At 35.4% G+C, this 16,638-nt stretch overlaps 4 protein-coding genes across 7 annotated transcripts; 2 read left to right on the top strand and 2 right to left on the bottom strand.

The window, feature by feature from the left end:
- The first annotated feature begins 1,348 nt into the window (after window positions 1–1,348).
- LOC129235833 (pachytene checkpoint protein 2 homolog) lies at window positions 1,349–3,121 on the top strand. Its single transcript, XM_054869876.1, has 4 exons — window positions 1,349–1,523; window positions 1,577–1,760; window positions 1,828–2,034; window positions 2,105–3,121. The coding sequence occupies exons 1-4, from the start codon at window positions 1,462–1,464 to the stop codon at window positions 2,924–2,926; spliced, it is 1,275 nt and encodes a 424-aa protein (XP_054725851.1). The 5' UTR covers window positions 1,349–1,461; the 3' UTR covers window positions 2,927–3,121.
- A 1,075-nt stretch (window positions 3,122–4,196) lies between these two features.
- LOC129250871 (uncharacterized) lies at window positions 4,197–5,177 on the bottom strand. Of its 2 annotated transcripts, XM_054890482.1 has the most exons (3): window positions 5,112–5,177; window positions 4,785–5,005; window positions 4,197–4,731 (listed from the first exon to the last, which is right to left on the bottom strand). In XM_054890482.1, exons 2-3 carry the CDS (start codon window positions 4,828–4,830, stop codon window positions 4,307–4,309), a joined length of 471 nt encoding a protein of 156 aa, XP_054746457.1. In that variant the 5' UTR covers window positions 4,831–5,005; window positions 5,112–5,177; the 3' UTR covers window positions 4,197–4,306. The 2 variants fall into 2 exon arrangements, with proteins under 2 accessions (XP_054746457.1, XP_054746456.1); XM_054890481.1 differs by having other exon boundaries at window positions 4,785–5,137.
- Window positions 5,178–6,248: 1,071 nt separating this feature from the next.
- On the bottom strand, window positions 6,249–6,984 carry LOC129250132 (uncharacterized). The gene is made up of 2 exons (XM_054889779.1): window positions 6,793–6,984; window positions 6,249–6,698 (listed from the first exon to the last, which is right to left on the bottom strand). Exons 1-2 carry the CDS (start codon window positions 6,890–6,892, stop codon window positions 6,328–6,330), a joined length of 471 nt encoding a protein of 156 aa, XP_054745754.1. The 5' UTR covers window positions 6,893–6,984; the 3' UTR covers window positions 6,249–6,327.
- A 2,096-nt stretch (window positions 6,985–9,080) lies between these two features.
- On the top strand, window positions 9,081–15,942 carry LOC129241602 (protein krasavietz). Of its 3 annotated transcripts, none has more exons than XM_054878034.1 (10): window positions 9,081–9,239; window positions 11,573–11,644; window positions 11,760–11,936; window positions 12,014–12,114; window positions 12,613–12,751; window positions 13,004–13,169; window positions 14,542–14,785; window positions 14,854–15,073; window positions 15,142–15,264; window positions 15,547–15,942. In XM_054878034.1, exons 2-10 carry the CDS (start codon window positions 11,584–11,586, stop codon window positions 15,591–15,593), a joined length of 1,278 nt encoding a protein of 425 aa, XP_054734009.1. In that variant the 5' UTR covers window positions 9,081–9,239; window positions 11,573–11,583; the 3' UTR covers window positions 15,594–15,942. The 3 variants fall into 3 exon arrangements, with proteins under 3 accessions (XP_054734009.1, XP_054734025.1, XP_054734018.1); XM_054878050.1 differs by lacking the exon at window positions 9,081–9,239 and adding an exon at window positions 10,244–10,436; XM_054878043.1 differs by lacking the exon at window positions 9,081–9,239 and adding an exon at window positions 10,453–10,686.
- Window positions 15,943–16,638: the final 696 nt, after the last annotated feature.

Raw genomic sequence — 16,638 nt, 5'->3', positions numbered from 1 at the left:
AAGCAGCTATACTGGGCTATCGACAGCCGAATTTCAGCCCGATCATTTTGCACGTATTCACTAACTCGTCCAATCAGTCGTTGTTCAGACGGCAACGAAGCACTTTGGACATAGGTTGTGCTGCTTTTTTTCTGTATGTCACCAACACAATCGTAGTTTTTCCATAAACAAACCGCTTCATAACTCCTGTTACATCAGCCTATCAGCTGATTCTGTTAAATTCCTGCAAGAATCTTTTCACCATGCAGATGACTAAATATAATTTATCAATGTCTTGTTAGCGCTCATCTAACAGCTTGCTTCCGATGTGCACTTTTTCGCTATTTTCGAAGTACAGGGTGGGCCATATAGCGTTTGCTTTTTGAACCACCTATTTTTTTGAGAATGGTAGCACAAATGACATGTAAAATGTGTTCATAATTTACTTAAAGGTTTGACATTTACGAAATGGGACGCTATACGCTTGAACAAAATTGGGAAATATTGAAAACGTTCTTCTTTTCTGATTTTCATATCGGTGGCTACGTCAATAAGCAAAATTGTCGGATTTGGGGCTCAGAAAATCCACACGTTACTGTAGAGAAGCAAATGCATCCACAACGAGTCACTGTTTGGTGCGGTTTTTGGTCTGGCGGCATCATCGGACCATTTTTTTTCGAAAATGAGCGAGGAGCCGCGGTTACAGTAAGTGGCGAGCGTTACCGTGACATGCTCAACTAGTTTTTGTTTCCAAAAATTGAAGAGGATGACATGGACGACATTTGGTTTCAACAGGACGGTGCAACTTGTCACACTGCCAAAGTTTCACTCGAACTTTTGGCTACCGTTTTTGAAAACCGAATAATCAGCCGAAATGCCGATATCAATTGGCCGCCTCGGAGCTGTGATTTAAGCCCGTTGGACTATTTTTTGTGGGGAGCCGTTAAGGAAAAATTCTATGCGAACCATCCAGAGACGATTGATGCTTTAAAACACGAAATCGAATTTGCCATTCATGAAATTGAAGCCCAAACAATCGAAAATGTGCTTAAAAATTGGGTTGATCGAATGGCCTACTGTAAAGCCAGTCGAGGCAGTCATTTGAACGATATTATTTTTTATTCATAAATGACAATGTTCAATCTTCAAAATAAAAAAAAAAGTTTGAAGAAATATTGATTATATTTTTTTTTATAGCCCATTCAAAAAGCAATTTTTAGATGGCCCACCATATATATTTCGTTAAACAATATAATATAAATATAATTTCTATGTATTTTTTGAAGTTCACATTCGTTTTGCGGACATTCACCACTGTGTTGGAATATTTATTCACTGATGTGGTAGCTGTTTTCGGGACAAAACTCTATTGTGAATAGACGAAGTGTTTCACAAAAATTTACCTATCAGAAACATCAAACGGAAAAGATTTGTCATTTTCGGCGCTTGCAAAAGTTTTAAAAATTCAATTAAACGTCAAACATGAGCTTATTAAGTGCAAAATACAGTGTGCATGTAGAAATATGTCTAAAACCAAATGAAAAGTAATTTATAGTTCAATAAACTAGAAAAATCGCTCAAATCTATGTTTTTACAGCCGTCTTGAAGTGCTGGAAAAGTTGCTAGATGCGCCTGTACGCGACTACATGACTTTGGTGAAAGTACCGCTGGGCCAGTCTGTGAAATTGGATGAAAATATCCTTGAAAGCAATTCTGCATTGGGTGACTTGAAATTAGTCGAGTCACTATTAGTGGAATGTGAAGTCAAACGCATTGGAGAGGTTGTAGCGCTAAATATTTGTACCATTTCAACTTGTGTATATTCGTTTTTTATTTTATCTTACCCAGTTTCTCAATGAGGCCGATTTGAAGCACTTAATTTTACACTTCTACAGTCCTCAAAGGCGCATAATGGAATTGGAAACATTTGATATGGAATCAGGCGATGGGGGTGATGGTGATACAGTGCCTGCGTCCAGTCATTGGCTTTTGCCTTCCAGCAATTTTCTGCAGTTATGGGAGAATTTAATTTATGAAGATGGCTTGAAAGAGAAGGTGAGTAAGAGTTCAAATACCCCTTTTACTAATATTAATGAACACCTAACACATCATTTACCCGTTGCAGCTCTTAAAGTTTGCGCTTTCTGCCCTGATATTCTCACAGCATAGTGTCAATCCGCACATCATATCATGTAATCGTCTGCTGCTATTGCATGGCCCACCAGGCACTGGCAAGACGAGCTTATGCAAAGCTCTAGCACAAAAACTAGCCATTCGTGTACGTCGTACATTTCGCCACACACACCTCATCGAAATAAATAGCCACAGTCTGTTTTCAAAATGGTTTTCGGAGAGCGGCAAATTGGTGATGCGTCTCTTTGCGAAAATACGCGAAATCGTTATTGATCCACACAATCTAGTATGTGTGTTAATCGATGAGGTTGAATCGCTCGCCTATGCACGTGATTGCATGTCCGGGCAAGAGCCAAAAGATGCCATGCGCGTGGTTAATGCATTGTTAACACAGCTAGATGCGATTAAAGAGCATCCTAATGTTTTAATATTGGCAACATCCAATTTAGCTGATACCATTGATTTAGCTTTCTTAGATCGTGCGGATATCAAACAATATATTGGACTGCCAAGTGTAGCGGCCATAAAACGTATTTACGAAACAATGTTGACTGAAATGATGCGTATAGGCATAATAAAGCGGCAATCACTAAATGAGATCGATCAGCATGAAGGATTGCTGTCAGCATTAGCTGAACGTAGCATTGGTTTGAGTGGACGTAATTTACGAAAATTACCATTCCTGGCGCATGCAGTGCATACGGCCAGTTCAGATTTTGATGTGGATGGAAAAATTGACTTGTGTGATTTTTTGGATGCAATGTTGGAGGCAATCGAACAACATCACTGCGATCAAAAGTTGATGAAAAGTTGAGTAAACCGATAATCGAAATATTTTTTCATTCAATTATGTATTTCATATTCAGCAAAAATATCGATAAAATTTTAATATATTTTTCTATGTATGCAAAGACTTAAAACTAAATAATTGTTCCGATGTATTAGCTGTTTAGGAATAATACAGTTGGTTAAATTTTTTTATAAAGTTACTTTTTTCCCGTTCTGAAAATTTGTTTTCTTAATAAATAACCGTCTACAATTGAACATGTGTTGGGAAAAATTTTAATTGGAAAAGAATTGCCAAACGCTTGCGCCCTCAAATACTATTTGCTAGGGGACTCCACGTATCGCTAAGAACACTGCTAACACCATTCCGTTATTATGGGAATTTAAGTGAGGTGAAGTGCAGTTTTGTCAAATTGAAGTGAAAATCGAAAATGCTTCTAGAATACCGAAATCACGCTTCCGTTAAATAATTCTACTCGATTTTCAAAACGTTGAAGCGATCGCTAAGTTGGTTAGATCATGTTGCGCTATTTATAATCTTTGTACTGAAATTGATGACTTGTTTGGCTTCAGCACATAAATTGATTATTTTCAGAAATTCATTTCAGCATTCTGGTTTAAAAATATAAGGTAAATTTGTTTTAACAAACTATGGTAAAATTATTAATTTTTATAATTGGATAATAAAAGGTTCACTATACAGGCGGCCACCGTAGCCGAATGGATTGGTGCGTGATTACCATTCGGAATTCACAGATAGAACGTTGGTTCGAATCTCGGTGAAACACCAAAATTAAAAAAAAAAACATTTTTCTAATAGCGGTCGTCCCTCGGCAGGCAATGGCAAACCTCCGAGTGTATTTCTGCCATAAAAAAAAAAATATCTGCCGTTCGGAGTCGGCTTGAAACTGTAGGTCCCCCCATTTGTGGAAGAACATCAAGACGCACACCACAAATAGGAGGAGCTCGGCCAAACAGCCAAAAAAAAGGGTGCACGCGCCAATTATATATACAGGGCTAGTTTACTGGGGTGACAGCCCTTGGTCGGGAAAAACCCCCAAGTCATTCCGGTAACGTTCTATCGTTCTTTTCCTTCACCTCTTTTTCCCCCTCTTGCAATGGTATCACAAAGGATGAACCAAACTTCTTTCGTCGAAGTGGACCCACTCTCTGGGCAACCATTACTACCTAACCGGTAACGTAGAACAGCTGCTATGGGAATGTTTATGATTGGACCCACCCCTTGTTTGCATGCCAATTAATTTTAAACAGGAAATGGTTTTACATTTAAATTAGTAAAAATTTAACATACATATCTTTTTAATTTAAAGTACTAAGTTTTTGGCTTTGGTGGTTGGTTTTCGTCTACAATATGACTATCGTCATAATAACTCGTTTGTGATTAATTTCAACTGGTATACAACAAATTCGTGAGTAGCTGGTGTATGTTATTGAGCGACTCCATCTTCTCTCTATGTCGCCGCTCCCTCGCTTCTTCTTTTCTTTGGGCAATTTCGAGCAGCGTCTCCTGTAACGTTTTCTTTTTATCTACTTCTTTCTCCATCTCCAATGTGCTCATGTACACCTCCTGTTCGTTATCAACCCTTTGCCTCTTTTCTCTTGATGTGTGCTTATTTTTCCGGTGCGCCGTTTTTCTTTTTTTCATGACAGTTTTAAATCTCTCCTCACATTGTTTCGCTGTTCTTCCCTCTATTTCTTCGGAAATCATTTGCCACATTTCCTTTTTATTTCGAATCTTTCCCATCGGCCCAATTTCAGGGCTGTAGCTATCGTACCTGTCGAGCAAAAGGCGCGTCTCCCTGTCTGACCACACTGCAACAAAAACATTAAATATTTTCCACGTTAAGTATTTCTGCTATACCTACTTGTTATTTGTTTAATGTGCGGGTTTTCGTTTGATAACTGCTCCATTTCTTTACTTTGTGAGAACTTCAAAAATATAAAATTTATGCTGTGTATTTAAAGATGTTTTCTTTTCTCGTAATAATGTTGTATTTATTCCGCCCTGCGCCAGATGTGTTCAATTTTCGCGTTCTTTTCTCACACTGTTGCACTCTAAACAGGCAAATGTGTAGCTAAGGCGAATCTATACAAGGTGGTATCGGTAGAGCAGCTAATTTGAATTTTGATACTTAATAACAGCTACACACAAGGCGAATTCGTACAAGCACTAGAGCAACAACTATACTTACATGGGCCTTGTTTTTACAACTAACTGCTTTAAATGTAAAAATTTTATTCAGAATGTAAACAAAAAAGCAAAATAACAACAAAAATGTTGGTTACTTTGATATTTTGATATCACAAGAGGAAAAACAAATCTGGCACTCTATCGATATTATCTTTTATAAATTCGCCTTGGCGATATATATTTGCCAGAGTGCAACAGTTTGAGAAAAGAACACTTACCTTAATGCTGGAATTCTTCGCGAATGTAATGAGATACCAAATTCCACATTGTTAGATTTTACAAGTTTAAAAATCAATTAACTTGTTTGTTGAATGCATCATGTAATTCGCTAATATAATTGTTATTGTTTTGATCGAGTTAAGTTGACTTTTATGAACAAGACGAATGCATCCTCCTTTTTTCGTATGTATTTAAAAGTCGGGATAAAAATGACAAAATGCCAGGATATTCCACCATCTGTGAGATTCCTATTTGAGTTTATATAGTCCAAATTGAAAATGTATTTCGACATGGGACTGTGCTTATTTGTACTGTTATTACCGTAGCTCCTTATTTTTATATCTAGTGCTATATTTTGAATTGAGTTAAATTATTTAATATTTAAAATCGCTAGTTTGGCATTTTTTTTAGTACACGGGCATTCTCATAGGCCACTGCAAACTGCGTAGTCTTCTACATATGACCGGGATATGGTCCACTGATTATTTTCGTTTCTGTGACCAACCCCAAGAAACTCCAATGCACCTTCTCTTTAAATGTAGCACTATAGCGCGGAGGAGGTTGAGACATCTTGGCCAACTGCAGCCAGAAGAAAGGCACACACGCCCAATCCAACCCAGCTCTATCATCTGCTTAATAAAGGAACTGTGTCTGAACAGAGATCTGTTAGGGGGAATTTAACTGCAGACGTGTTCATGATGAACATTTGAATTATGTAATTTTTTTTATCTAGTTATCGAGCACACTTACTTACTCCTCATCATTCTGAGCACTTTGTATGTGTCTATGTCTATCTCGATTCCTTGAAGCTTTCACACAACCGTATGTGAATAAAATTTGATTCAAGTGCGCGGGTGTAAATATTGAGCTTACAAAATAAATACATATGTAAATACGAACTAAATTTCCACTACAAAGCTTTGATGTTTTCTAAAGAAATTTAATATAACATTTCATCATACAGCCAGACATATTAATTATCGCAACTAACTGAAATTTCAGTATTTTATCGTCTCCTCAAGGAAGTATTTATTAAATTTTTTCCAACCATAACGCTTCTTTGGATCTTTCTTACTCCATGCTGGCGCCAAATTTGGCATCAGCCCCGCTTTCTGTGCCATAGTTACCATGGTACCAATACGTTTCTGCTGCCTTCGGCATAATCCGGTTACACGACGCGGTAGCATGCAGCCATCGGAGCGCAAATATTGTGACAAGATTAACACATCGGTATGTTTAATGTCCAAACCAAGTGTGCATTGCGGACAAAAACCTGCACCACATGCTTCTTTTAACATACGTTCAGAGCGTGGTGATGGAACTTGTACAGCCTGTAGAACAAGTGCACTTTTCTCCACTTTTTCTTCAACTGCAAATCAATTAATTAACTATTAATTAGTGTATGGAAAGGTTATGAAACAATTGTAGAGCATGAAGCATTCAATTCTTTACCCGATACTCACTTTCTTTGGCCAGCGCAGGAGTAGTAGTTGTTATGCTACGACTGATTTGAATTGTATTTCGACCGATGATTTGACCAAAAAAGCGCAATAAGTTGGACATTTTTATTCAAAACTTAAAAAAGTTTATTTTATTTACAAAAACATCTGACCGAATAAAATACTTGCAAGAAATATTCACAATTCACCATATTCGAGGGAAAAACAGTTCACAATGATTATATTTATTATATTATAACCTCTCTAAACACAGCTTTTCTACACTCTACCAATTATTGGTTTTGTTCATATACGCGTTAATTCGTAACAATTACTGCAATTGTTACAAACTATAAAGCTAAATACACACCAGGCAACCGTTGAAGCAATGGTTGCAGCAACGGTTGCAGCAACGTGTTGCCTTTGTTTAAGAAAGCGTTGCGACCGTTGCTTCAATCTCAGTATTGTGTATAACTGTGGTGCAGGAAAGGTACAAGCGGAAGATACGTAAAAAAAAATTTTTTAAATGATCGACGAAATGCGTAAAATTACTTCTCTTATTATAATTGACGAACTTTTGTACGAAAATGAGGAAGAAGAGATGCAACAAAAGAAGAGAAAAAAAATCTGGTCCAAAAATTGGCTTTTAAAAAAATCGAATTTTCGAACGAGAGGCTGCTGAAAGAACTGAAGGAAAATGAACCAGCGGACTATAAAAATTACATGAGGATGGACGAAGCCCTGTTTAGAAAATTGTTGGACTTCGTAAAGGCCAAAATAACAAAACAAGATACCATAATGAGAGAGGCAATATCAGCAGAAATTAGACTGGCAATAACTTTGCGGTATCTTGCAACAGAAAACGCTTTTGCGGACTTGAAATTTTTATCAATTTTATTGTATTCATTTTTTAATTGTTCGTATGCTTTTTTTCTAAAATTTTTATTTTTATATTTTTCACTACTTATATCCCACAGCTCTCTCAAATTTTTATATTCGTTAATAAAATTAACATACTTTTCATTATTTTCAATTGCCATTTTTTCCTTTTTCACTTTATTTTACTCCGCACGAACCTTCTTCTTTGCTTGTGTTCAACGAACTGAACGAGTAAAAGCAGTAAACATTGATACACACGAGGCAACGGTTGCAGCAACCTATCCCAAAAATCAAATTTATTTGATATTTCAGGCAACGGTTGCAGCAACACGAAAATCATTTGGCAACACAGCTACACACGAGGCAACGGTTGCTTCAACATGGCCGAGTTGCTGCAACGGTTGCCTGGTGTGTATTTAGCTTAACGTTTTGGGATTGTCGCATGCAAAATCTTTCAAAGAAGGAGAAATTAAGAGCATAAACTACTAATTGATTTTGGGAGAGTTAGACGTTTTTACTTATAGCATTTGCCAGTAAGAAAAGCGTCTGTTCACAAACATGCTCATGCAACATTCAATTAAAATGTTGAATTTTGGAAAATCTGTAAAAACAAATTTAAATAGAAAGTAATTAATATAATATATAATAAAGTGTGTAGCAATTCTTAGAGGCCCTATGCTCCAGTGGGAGAAACAGGAACCGATGATGAAGAATTCTTAAGCTGAGCATAAATTACCATATTAATTTTATTGAATTGCGCTACACAAGAACTTCCAAATTTAGTTTTCGCTTTCAACCATTTTGCATGTTTTGCCCCCTGAGAGTGAAATATTTCAGATTCCTGGAAATTTAGCTGCTAGCAGCCGGTAATTCTTACTGGAAAGATTGTCAGTACAACTATTAACTTTAAATTGATAGTTCGCTAGCAAGAAATGTTCTTTATAACACGGTGTTCAGAATACAATGCTTCGCAATTTTTACGATGATGATGATATCAGCAACGCAAATAAACAAACAATAAGAAGAAAAGTTACTTGATTGTGAACTTGGTGAATTATCTGATTTTTAAATGAATGAAATACCGTGTGTTAAATTGTGAAAGCACGAATTATAAAAATATCCCCAAATACAGTTTTTTAATTTGCTTTTTTACCAATGACTCTGATTGCTTACTCCTCCTTTTCGTTTTGTTTGTCTATTCACTATACCGACATCACGGAAAATGGGAATGTATTCCATCATTCTTATCTCGTTCGTTGAAATGTGTCCGATAATCATGAAAGAAATTTAGACGATGATTAATTGCATTGTTATAACGAAATGTATATTGCCATGTGGCAACGCTGCCTATTAAACACACCTTTAAATGAAACCTCCTCTTATCTCACTCACACGCCCGCCATCTATAGCTTTTTGCAAAGAGTTTACAGTCATATCTTCCTATACGCAGTCAAACAGTTAAAACGTTAAAATTTTTTCGTGAATTTTCACTTCCCGTTGTGCATTAAACCAAAGTAGTGGTGTGTATTTTTAATCCAGGCAAAGTTTTATTACATTTTCTCGGCCGAGCTAAATTTTTTTTTGTTTTAATCGTAAGTACAATATAAATAACATATAATATTTGTGACTAATAAAAAAGTAAAAGCTTGAAAATGAACAAACTGATTATAAGGTGCTGCTGATTCACCCAAAATGGAGGCCTTTGCGTTGAACACAATCATGTGAAAGTGCAGCTACCACATGCTTAATAACTTCCAGTACTTGTTAATTTGATAAAGAAGTTTAACTAGATAGTAACATTAAGTGATTTGTGGGAATTTGTAGGCAGTTTATTGGACGAGGTCATAGTGGAATAGTGGGCAGGTAATTGGTAGTAGGTTTGGAAGAGACGTGTTGGCGCGGTGCAGAGGCCACGTTTCGCTACCCACACAAACTTGCACGTAAATGGAATGCTGTGTTAAATCTTTCGCAAAATGAAAATGGCGTCGAGCAGCACGAACGCAATCGGTTAATTTTCGAGAATGGTTTAGAGTTACCACCAACTCTTGTTGTTCCAAACAAGGCCAATATTTTTGGGATGTTACCTCACTTCTGCACTTTCTATTAAATATGTCTTAACATCTATCAAAATTCTATTTTGACTTTGTCCCCTTTTCTTACGTGGGCAGCTTGCTTTCTTAAGATTTCATTTCCATAGTAGCATCAAGCAATCAGATCACTATATTCCCGCGAGAAAAAGGCACGGTAAGCGGTAAAATGAAAATTGAGTTGTCAAACTATGAAATCACAGTGAGGGCGAGAATTCAGTAAGACAGATATGTTTCAACAAAAAAATTCGATAGGCCTACCTAACTTTTCTGTTTTTTCAGAACTTTTCTAGCATGATGGATGTGGGATTACAGTTACTTTATATACCATAAACACATGCACTATGATTATTTAAATCATTAGTAAGTTTTAGTGAGCAAAAGTAATTGTAACAGATAAAAAATAGGTGTGATAGGGTGTAGACACGTAAAATGGAACGGCAACTCTGTCAAATGTCAACGGCAGGGTTGGTTTTGCATTATCGTCTTCACACTTCGTTTGTACAATTCGGTGATAGAAGTGTGATCATACTTTTGGTCGGCGAGAATTTCGCCTATTTACAGTATTTTAATTTTTTAATACCCTTACTTTTGTATTTATTTGCCAATTTTATTTAAAAGAAAGTAACTGATCGTGATAAACTACAAAACTGAGCAAAAGAAACCTTAAAGGCTTAGAAGAGGAAAAAATCCATTTTAATAGTGAGTGTGTGCGTGCGTGTCATTTCTTATGCATGAATAAAAAGGCGGATGTAAAGAAGAATTAACAAGAAAAACAGGAAGGAAAAAGAAGTAGCAATAAGCAGAAGGCCTTTGAGTTAATTAGTGTACGTGCGGGCTAGCTTGAGATTTCTTAAGTGAACAAATAATAATTTGGTGACTGTTGTGTGAGATCAAGCGTCGGAAGCTCGTTGAGAAGGCATTTGAACTTTTATTTCCACAGTTTGAACTCGTAAGTGTAATCCGAATAAAAGTGGCAGTTTTAAACTACTATTTAGAAACCATGGGGGGCGAAACGCAAGGATTTTGGGAAGCTGAAGGATGTTTAAACTAATTTCGTCATATATTTAATTATTAGTGCATGAGTGAACATTTCAAATATGATAATGCCCATATTCGTTGATGTGGCTGCTGTGTTGAGCATTGACCTCAATTGAGTTGAAAATTTCATTTCGCTTATCAGCTTTCAAAATGAAGTTTTTTACATTGGTGTGTGCTTGAGTCGGTGATTAATGCCTTGGGACCGAGGGTAAATGATGTCGGCACAATTAACACGAGCACCAATTAAAAAAAATTAAAAAGTGGGGTTATAATATAATTGTAATTAGGAGCGATCTATCAGTTTCTAAGTTTTTTGGAGGTAAAAAATAATGAAAGCGTGATTTTGCTTATGTAAAAAAAATATAATTTGATACTTTCACCTTGATGTGTACTTTAGGCATTACTCAGCTTCGCTATGTAGAAGTGGAAGCGGAAGGCAGAGTAGAGAGCGTAAAAAATGTGAAGTATTTTCACACCACATGCTTGGTAATAATGACAGTATTGAGTATCACAGCTGTTATTGAATTAAGGCATTTAAATAAATAAAATAGATTTATATGGACTTTTTCGAGACAACTAAAGTCAAGTTAGCACTTTTAATGCGCTGCAGTGAAATCTATTGTAATAAAAGTTGGGTTTATAAGTAAACTTCAGGTTCTAATGACTTAAAGCAAATACTTCCAAATTTAAATCAGTCGATTTGTTCATATAAACCACCTTTTTTTATTTTTTTATTTTAATTAATATTTCATCGATTAAAAAAAAAAGTTACGAAAAATCCTTACTTTCTCTTGCAGCAATTTATTGTATGAGTCAAAAAATTGAAAGACCAGTACTATCAGGTCAGCGCATCAAGACCAGAAAAAGAGGTAAGTTTAACGGCCTGCACGATCTATTTACATATATGTATGTATATGTATTTACATATATATGTATGTGAAAATATTTTGATAAAAATTTTATTTTTTTGTCATTGCTCAACAGATGAAAGAGAGAAATATGACCCAACGGGATTCCGTGACGCGGTCATTGCTGGTCTCGAAAAAACTGAAGGTGACTTGGAACAAATCTCTAAATATTTAGACAGCGCTGGTAACAAACTCGACTACCGTCGCTACGGCGAAGTACTATTTGATATATTAATTGCTGGAGGTCTCTTAGGTGTGTGAATAAAAAGATTTGTAATTAATATGGAAATATGTATGAAATATATCTACATATATTTAATATACTTGTAGTTCCGGGAGGATCAATCTCTCAGGATGGCGAGAAGCCCCGCACAAGTTATTGCATATTCGAAGCAAATGAAGACATTGAGACGATGCGCAGTCATGAGCAGGTAATACAAATTATTTATTCTAAGGTTAGTTCGCATACAATTAGAGCCGTCCGCTGACTGGCAATTCAATTGCACCACGTTGCGGCAGATGGTGTCGAATGTATGCGATAGTAAACGTAACATTTTTACTTGTCTTTGACTTGTTTCACAAAGTGCAAATCAAAGATTTCTTGTGTTGCGACAAACAAAAATGAAAAAATGGGGGAAATGATGTTATTAGGATTTAACTAATTGTAAAATTGTTAAGTATTCAGCATACAATTAGAGCCGTCCGCTGACTGGCAATTCAATTGCTCCACGTTGCGGCAGATGGTGTCGAATGTATGCGATAGTAAACGTAACATTTTTACTTGTCTTTGACTTGTTTCACAAAGTGCAAATCAAAGATTTCTTATGTTGCGACAATATTAGTATATGAAAATATTCATTTATTTAAAAATTCGTATTTTTCAAATATGTGTTAAATTCAAAATTTCGTGGTTTATTTACATTTCTCAGGTGTTTGTCAAGCTCATGCGTCGATATAAGTACTTGGAGAAGATGTTTGAAGAGGAAATGAAGAAGGTGTTGGTATTCATTAAAGGTTTTACTCCAAGTGAACGCACCAAACTTGCGCGTATGACAGCGCTCTGGTTAGGTAGGTATTGTTTTTCGACGGTTCTGGTCAAATTTCATTTCATTCCAACTATCCAAATTTGGTTTGAGCACTTTATATTCAATGTGAGAACTATTAAGTAGTTGGAATAGTAAATATTTTTTGGTGTACTGACTTTTGAATAATTTGCCATATTCAAAAGACACAAATCCAAAGACATGTTTGTGTTAAAAATGTTATATATTAAATTTTATTAACAACTATACTAACTAAGCGATTATCATTGTTTTGCAGTTAATGGTTCTGTGCCCCCAAATGTTCTGTTGGTACTGAACAACGAACATTTGATTAAAGATGGCATTGCTCTCGACTTCCTTATCGAGGTATTTGTCGCTTTCAAAATAGAGAAGGGCATGGCATATCTGGTACAAGCTCTCAAAAAGGGTGGACTTGAAAGCAAGTAAGTAAAAATATTGTATTATTTATAAATTTAGTTTTATATATAGAATTTAAATTTTTTATATAATTCACACATTTTATATAGAACTAGTTTCGTAAACATAGATTAGTACAAATTTATATTCGTTGGCTGTAATTGGTGTATTAGTCAACAAAGTTTTTTTAAAGTCTCGTAAAATTTCTTCCTTTAAGCCGCACACTTTGAGAATGTCTTTGATTCGATTTAAAACGTCGATATATCAATTACGTTGTACCAAGTGTGCAAAAGTAAACAAAAGCGGTTGGGTGTCCAAACTTCTCTTTTTCATAGAAAAATTGGCCAATAATCGTTTTAACAATGCCATTCTAAAATAACTGGTTAGTTGGATTATCTAAGTTGAAATAAATAATGTTGGTATTGTTGTAACAGCATAAACATTCTCCATAAATATTAAGGGGAATGTTGCTGGATGGAGTGACAGTTTTCGGCGAGATATAAATTCGGGCCATTTCGGTAACATAGACTGTCGTGGAAGCAAGATCTAATCTGCACATTTAACAGCATAATGAATCTCATGAAACGCCACATATTTTCATTGCAATAATGTGCTACAGCAAAATGAAGCGATTGGGTGTCCAAACTTCTTTTTTCATAGAAAAATTGGCCAATAATCGTTTTGACAACATGACAACAATCCAAATTTTCCTTCTTCAAATCTATTCATACAGCTAACAAAGGGTATTTACAAGCCAAGCCGCACACTTTGAGAATGTCTTTGGTTCGATTTAAGACGTCGATATATCAATTACGTTGTACCAAGTGTGCAAAAGCAAACAAAAGCGGTTGGGTGTCCAAACTTCTTTTTATCATAGAAAAATTGGCCAATAATCGTTTTGACAATACAAGTCAAAACTAACTCGTTAATTGTAGGATGATCTAAGTTGCAATCAATATCTAGTCGGCACACTTAATTGCATAATGAATCTCATGAAACGCCACATATTTTCATTGTTAAAGCGTGCCAGAGCAAAATAAAGCGGTTGGGTGTCCAAACTTCTTTTTATCATAGAAGAATTGGCCAATAACCGCTTTGACATTGCATTGAAATTTACATTTAGAGTCTATTTGCTCGGAGGGCTTCAGGTTGAAATTAATATTACTACCTGTTAATTTCATTAATTAACTCTCCAAGATAAAACATGAAATTTTATCACACTCGCGAACACGTCCATCGCGTGTTTGGGTTTCAGTAGAATTTCAAACACTTAATATAAGCAGAAAACTGCATGTTTTAATAACAATAACAACTATAGGTATAGCCTTAAGTACTTTGACCATTCCCCACAACTGTTTATATCTAAATACCATTTTGTTTCCTTTACTATTTTTTCAGACTAATGGACTTTTTCCCACCAAACAAACGTACTGAAGAATATTTAAAGCAAGTTTTTCTTGAAAAAGATCTAGCCGAAATTATAAAATTACACAAAGCACAGGCCAGTCAAGAGGCCAAGCGTGAACTCCAACAAACGCTTATCGATGATATTAACGACGAGAAGGCACACTCCGAAATCACAGTAGACATTAAGGAATTCGCTCTGCGAAATAACATTCCCGATCACGAGATTATAATCATAGTAAGTGTATCGAATTGAATTAGGTGCCGAAAGCTCTTATATAAACAAAATATTATGTTCGTTTACAGATTTGGTCGACTATAATGTCGCTCGGTGAATGGAACAAGAAGGAAGAGTTGGTCACCGACCAAGCGGTGCGTCATCTCAAAGCCTATTGTCCATTGTTGCAGGCTTTCGCCACAACTGATCGCTCTGAGTTGGCTTTAATTTTGAAAGTACAGGAATTCTGCTATGAAAACATGAACTTTATGAAGGCCTTCCAAAAGATCATATTGCTATTCTACAAAAGTAAGGGCATATGTCGCTTAAGAGAAGTTAAATCAATTATTTTAACATATGTTTGTTTGCGCTTGCAGCCGAAGTAATATCAGAAGAGAGCATACTCCGGTGGTACAAAGATGCTCACTCCAACAAGGGTAAAATGCATTTCCTAGAACAAATGCGTAAATTTGTCGAATGGCTGCAATCAGCTGAAGAAGGTTAGTATCCAGAGAGATAATTATGTTGGCTATTTTATGATATAAAACATATATGGCATTGCCGAAAATGAGAGTGTGGGCACAAGAACACTTGCATTGTTAAACAAAAATGCCAAAGCAAATTTAAAGTTTTTGCTTGCCTAGAAGTCGTGAATTTGCTTTGCAAAATATAGATTTATTAGGCCAATGAAGACTTTTACAAAACAAAACAATTAATTAAGTTTTGTAACCGGCTTTCCCAGCAAGTGCTAAAATACTTTATTTTACATATTTTTCTTACAGAATCTGAATCCGAAGATGAACAAAAGGCACAAAGTAATGGTGAATAACATAATGTCATGGACATTATAATTTGGAGAGGATTTTAAGATGCAGCAAATGAACCGCATTGTACCGTTATTCTCTTACGAGAATAGTTCTAATTAAAAGATGAAGATGAAAAGTAACCAACCACCTCCACCTCTTCCTGCTCCTATAACAACGACTCTATCGACGATTGCATAAACTGGCAGATAACAATATAAAATCATAATCTACATACACATACCATCAAGTATACATATATACACAGCATATAAGATGAATCATTTCTCACATTATAGCAAAATGTTTACAAATATGTTTTTAACATACAAAAAATGGAAAAAGCAATTAAAATATACTATATTATACATTAAATTACATACATTTCTATATAAAAGTTATAAATTAGAAAAAAAATCACTACTATCGATCGTGAGACACCACTTACACATAGCAATATACGGGCGTATGTACGTAAAGGGAAGTACTAATAGTTAGCAAGCTGACAAAATATACCATATAAACCTGAAAAACAGTTGTTTGTGTTAGCGTTTAGAAACGCCAGCCGCCATTGAAATACAACGGTGCAACGATGAACTGTTAGCGAGGCAAAAGATCGGTATTTGAGCATAATAGAGGTTAAAAATAAAAAAATCATATATACGCCAAGAAACGTGAACAAACTAAAAAAGGCATCAAATCTATTGGTGAAGCAAAACTAAATATTCGAATTTTGTGTGTGCCGCTTTCTTTTTTTATACTATAAGCATAATTGATTTTAATTGCCAAATTGTAGGAGAAAAGACATAAAATGCATCGTGTCCGATGAGTGTGTAGAATTAAAAGTAAAAGGGTGTATATTTTGTTGTTTTATATTTTTTTGAACGACAGATTTGCATGCAAATCCGACCAGACAACTGACCAACCAAGCTATAGGAAAAAGAAATGCCATCAATTGTCAAAAGAAGGCAAAAAATATTGAAAGAGAAATACAAGAAATCATGAACAAAAAGTTGTAAAATATATAAGAAGAAAATGCTATATGTGTAAAACATTAATCGAACAAAATTT

This window comes from Anastrepha obliqua, chromosome 1 (assembly GCF_027943255.1).
Source record: "Anastrepha obliqua isolate idAnaObli1 chromosome 1, idAnaObli1_1.0, whole genome shotgun sequence".
Lineage (NCBI taxonomy): Eukaryota > Metazoa > Arthropoda > Insecta > Diptera > Tephritidae > Anastrepha > Anastrepha obliqua.
Note: the sequence above shows the minus strand (reverse complement) of the source record. Positions and strands in the feature narration are given on the sequence as shown.

Bases quoted from the DNA above. Each gene is read 5' to 3' on its own strand.
- LOC129235833 (XM_054869876.1), top strand. From the start codon at position 1,462: ATGAGCTTATTAAGTGCAAAATACAGTGTGCATGTAGAAATATGTCTA. The intron at 1,524-1,576 runs GTAATTTATAGT...ATGTTTTTACAG, and splicing joins TGTCTAAAACCAAATGAAAA to CCGTCTTGAAGTGCTGGAAA. The intron at 1,761-1,827 runs GTTGTAGCGCTA...TATCTTACCCAG, and splicing joins AAGTCAAACGCATTGGAGAG to TTTCTCAATGAGGCCGATTT.
- LOC129250871 (XM_054890482.1), bottom strand. From the start codon at position 4,830: ATGGAGCAGTTATCAAACGAAAACCCGCACATTAAACAAATAACAA. The intron at 4,732-4,784 runs GTAGGTATAGCA...TTTTTGTTGCAG, and splicing joins GCACATTAAACAAATAACAA to TGTGGTCAGACAGGGAGACG.
- LOC129250132 (XM_054889779.1), bottom strand. From the start codon at position 6,892: ATGTCCAACTTATTGCGCTTTTTTGGTCAAATCATCGGTCGAAATACA. The intron at 6,699-6,792 runs GTGAGTATCGGG...ATTGATTTGCAG, and splicing joins TCCTGCGCTGGCCAAAGAAA to TTGAAGAAAAAGTGGAGAAA.
- LOC129241602 (XM_054878034.1), top strand. From the start codon at position 11,584: ATGAGTCAAAAAATTGAAAGACCAGTACTATCAGGTCAGCGCATCAAG. The intron at 11,937-12,013 runs GTGTGTGAATAA...ATATACTTGTAG, and splicing joins AATTGCTGGAGGTCTCTTAG to TTCCGGGAGGATCAATCTCT. The intron at 14,786-14,853 runs GTAAGTGTATCG...GTTCGTTTACAG, and splicing joins ATCACGAGATTATAATCATA to ATTTGGTCGACTATAATGTC.